Source organism: Malania oleifera, chromosome 12 (assembly GCF_029873635.1).
Source record: "Malania oleifera isolate guangnan ecotype guangnan chromosome 12, ASM2987363v1, whole genome shotgun sequence".
Taxonomy (NCBI): Eukaryota; Viridiplantae; Streptophyta; class Magnoliopsida; order Santalales; family Ximeniaceae; genus Malania; species Malania oleifera.
The window spans coordinates 82,983,982-82,987,842 of NC_080428.1; the positions used below are offsets into that span (position 1 = coordinate 82,983,982).

General features: G+C 40.9%; 1 protein-coding gene across 1 annotated transcript; it reads right to left on the reverse strand.

The window, feature by feature from the left end:
- Window positions 1-320: 320 nt before the first annotated feature.
- On the reverse strand, window positions 321-1,364 carry LOC131144039 (uncharacterized). The gene is made up of 2 exons (XM_058092386.1): window positions 1,073-1,364; window positions 321-928 (listed from the first exon to the last, which is right to left on the reverse strand). The coding sequence occupies exons 1-2, from the start codon at window positions 1,362-1,364 to the stop codon at window positions 321-323; spliced, it is 900 nt and encodes a 299-aa protein (XP_057948369.1).
- Between the last annotated feature and the right edge of the window lie 2,497 nt (window positions 1,365-3,861).

A 3,861-nucleotide genomic window follows, 5' to 3' on the forward strand; every position in this document is an offset into this window, starting at 1 on the left:
GAGTGCATTCCAAATCCTTTTGCTGCTTTTTGTAGCCATTTAACCGCTGCCTTGATTGTTGTCATAGCCCTTTTAATTCCAAGCCAATTCCTTATATTATCCCAAACTTCAGCCGAGTATTTACAGCCAAAGAAGATATGATCCAATGTCTCCATGTCCCTATTACAGAATGTGCATCTTGGGTCAATCCCATCACCATACACCTTGTCACATGTTGGAAGTCTTCCTTTCCAACCCAGCCACAAACAGAAAGCATACTTCGGGGTGATTCCATTCAGCCATACAGATTTTATCCAAGGCATTTTATGACTCTTCTCCCTCTAGAACTCATAAAACATGTAAGATTCATTCCCCATTCTTTGCATCTTTTCAATAGCTGCAGCCACACTTCTAGCTTTTTGGACAAGTTGATCTTTAATGTCAACTAATCTTTTGAAGAGGGAAGAGTCTTTTTTTTTGGTTGCAGCATACCAGATTCCAGTATCCTTCAAGTAACATTGGTGAATCCATTTTGTCCAAAGACTATCCTTCTTAGCTTGTATATTCCATAGTGCTTTTGTCAAAAGTGCTCTGTTCCAAGTCTTGAGGTCAAAAACTCCTAAACCTCCTTCATCTTTTGGTTTACAGACTTCACTCCAGGCACCCAAAGGCTTCCTCCTGCCACCCCACAAAAATGCTCTGCAAAGTTTAATTATATGGTTTAGGACATTCAGTGGAATGGGGAAAATAGCAAGCCAAAAACATTCAAAGCCTTGGACAATAGATTTAATTATTTCTAATCTACCAGCATAGGTAAGATTGTTGCTAGGCCACCCCTTGAACCACCCAGCAATTCGATCAACCAGTGGCCTATAATGGACAACATTCAATTTGGAAGCCAGCAATGGTATCCCCAAGTATTTAAAAGGAAACTTTCCCTCTTTGATTCCTGTTTGATTTAGAATTTATTCCAAAACCTGTGGCTTCATACCAGCCTGATAAAGGTTGGATTTCAGATTGTTAGCTGTAAGTCCAGAGCACTAAGAGAACTCATTCAGACAATCCATAAGAAATTTTACTGAAACAACATCACCATTTGAGAACAACATAAGGTCATCAGCGAAAACCAGGTGGGTGATCTTTAGTTCTTTACATTTGGGGTGGAACTTGAATCTGAATTTGCCCTCCAGGGACTTTAGGAGCCTGGACAGGTACTCCAGACAGATAACAAAGAGCAAAGGAGACAAAGGGTCACCCTGCCTAAGCCTCTTCCTGCCTTTGAAAAATCCATTTAATCTCCCATTAAGTGAAATAGAGAAAGAAGTAGTCGTGACACACTCCATGACCCAAACAATCATTTGATCAAGAAAATTTAAGTTCACCATCATGTACCTCAAGAAAGACCAAGAGACAGAGTCATACGCCTTTTTCAGATCAATTTTTAGTAAACATCTAGGGGATATCCTTTTCCTTTTGTAGCCTCTAATCAGTTCTTGCACCAAGTAGATATTTTCCACCATATTCCTCCCTCTAACAAAGGCAGCTTGGGTAGGTTAATCAGATCCTCCAGGCAAGGTTTAATCCTTCCAGCTAACAGCTTGGCAATAACTTTATACAGAACTTTACAGCAGGAGATTGGACGATAATCATTCACTGTGGATGTATGGCTGGACTTAGGGATAAGGGCAATGGATGTGTGATTTATCTGTTTTAATAATTTGCCACTTTGGAAAAACTCCTTAATTGTTAGGCATAGATCATGACCAATGATATTCCAAGCCTTCTTAGAAAACCCTGCAGAGTAACCATCAGGGCCAGGAGCTTTGTCATTTCCAATACTAAACAGAGCCCTTCTGATTCCCTCATCTGTTATAGGGGATACCATATCATTTCTTCTTGCTTCATTCAGAACAGCTCCCTTCTTTATCACTTGAGCATTTAACTTTACACAACTTTCCTCAGTACCCAGTAAATGAGAGTAAAAGTTTACAAACTCAGTAGCCACCTGGACATATGATTTTGTGAACTCACCATCCTGTTTCATTACAGCAGAGATGTGATTCCTAGCTTTGTTCCTTCTCAGGAGGGCGTGAAAGAAGGAGGAATTTCTATCACAATGTTTCAAAAACTTACATTTAGCCATTTGGGAAAGAAACAACCTGTTAGCATTATCTAACCTTACTGCAACATCTTTCTTTCTGTACAATTCCTTTTGCAGATCAGGGCATGTCGAGTCATCATGTAGTTAAATCTGAATTTCTACCAGCTCAGCATTTGCCTTTTCACTCCGAACAGAGATATGGGATAAATGGAAAGCATTTAAAGATCTCAGTGGTTTCTTCAAGGCTTGAAGCTTCTTAACAAAACAGAATTGTCTATACCCCTCATCAGACCTCTGCCACACTTCTTTGACTTTTTCCAGGAACTCAGGATGTACTGACCACATATTAAAGAATTTGAAGGGGAGCCTACCCACCTCCAAATCAGAAAATAGAGATACCAGAGACACTGAGTGGTCAGATAGACTCCCAGGGAATTGGAAGTGCACCTGAGACAACCAGCCATTCAAGTACCAGGCTTAATTTACCATGACTCTGTCAAGCTTACACTAGACTCTCCCATTAGACCACGTAAGAAAGCTCCCAGTTGACTTCAGATCAGTCACTGATATCCTCCACACCGTATACTGTCACTTGCACCCCATTCTTTTTCTCCTCATTATTCAGAACACAGTTAAAACCCCCCGCCAGCATCCAAGGACCAGAGATACCAAAACCAGTGTGGATAATATCCATCCAAAGTGGTCTTCTAGCAACAATTGTATTAAAACCATAAATGAAGTTGACTAAGCATTCATTTGAGGTTACCTGGCATTTAACAAGGCACTGGATGGCTTGCTCACTTTTATGGTGGACTTGCAGCTTCACTTTGAGTGGGTTCCAAAGGATTAAGATTCTTCCAGCCTTATGAAGGTCAAAGTTATTGACTTGGTTCCATAAGAGGAACACCTTATTCATCATTTTTTCCAAACTTTCCATAGATAGCTTTGTTTCTAAAATCCCCATTAAATCCAGACTATTTTTCCTAATGAGGTCCTTGACCCCATTTTGTTTCAGAGGCATGTTGAGGCCTCTGATATTCCAAACACCAGTCGTCATTTTGCATGTAGGGGAGGACCCCCTTTTTTATACTATGGACTAGATGCACCACCCTTCTTCTCATTTCTCCTATTTTTTGCCATATTGGATCCATCCTTCACTCCATTTATAGCCTGAACATAGATTTTAGGATTGCCAGCTGAGATTAAGCCATACACCACATTCTGGGATTCAAGCAGGCATGGATCAGGACACTGGAGCTTGCTCGAATCAAAACCCCCAACCACTTGTAACCCACTATTTCCAAAACCTGCAATAGTTGCAACTTCAGGGGCCAAAGCATCCTTTTCAGGATAAAATTCACACTCTATAGTGTCCTTCTTTGAGCCCTCAGTTGCCAACCTTTCTTCTACTTTCGGGAATAGGTCCCTAACAAAACTCCCAAAGTTCCTAGAATTTCCATTTTTTCTTGCATTTAGATTTCCTTTCATACTGTCCCCCTGGTCTAGGGCAACATCACAGATGGGGTCAGGCATCACACCCACACCTTGCTTGGGCAATTGCATACGTGAGGACCCCTCTATGCATTCACTAGAACCCACTATTCCTTTCCCCTTATCCATTTGCTCCTGTTTGTTCTTCTGCAAGTTGCTATTCATTTTTCCTAGCATTGGCTTGGATTTTTCCTTATTAGTAGTCTTCCCATCTTCCATCTTCTTTTTCCTGAGACCACAGTGACTAACAGTGTGACCCACATACTTACATTGGGTACAAAAGCTGGGCA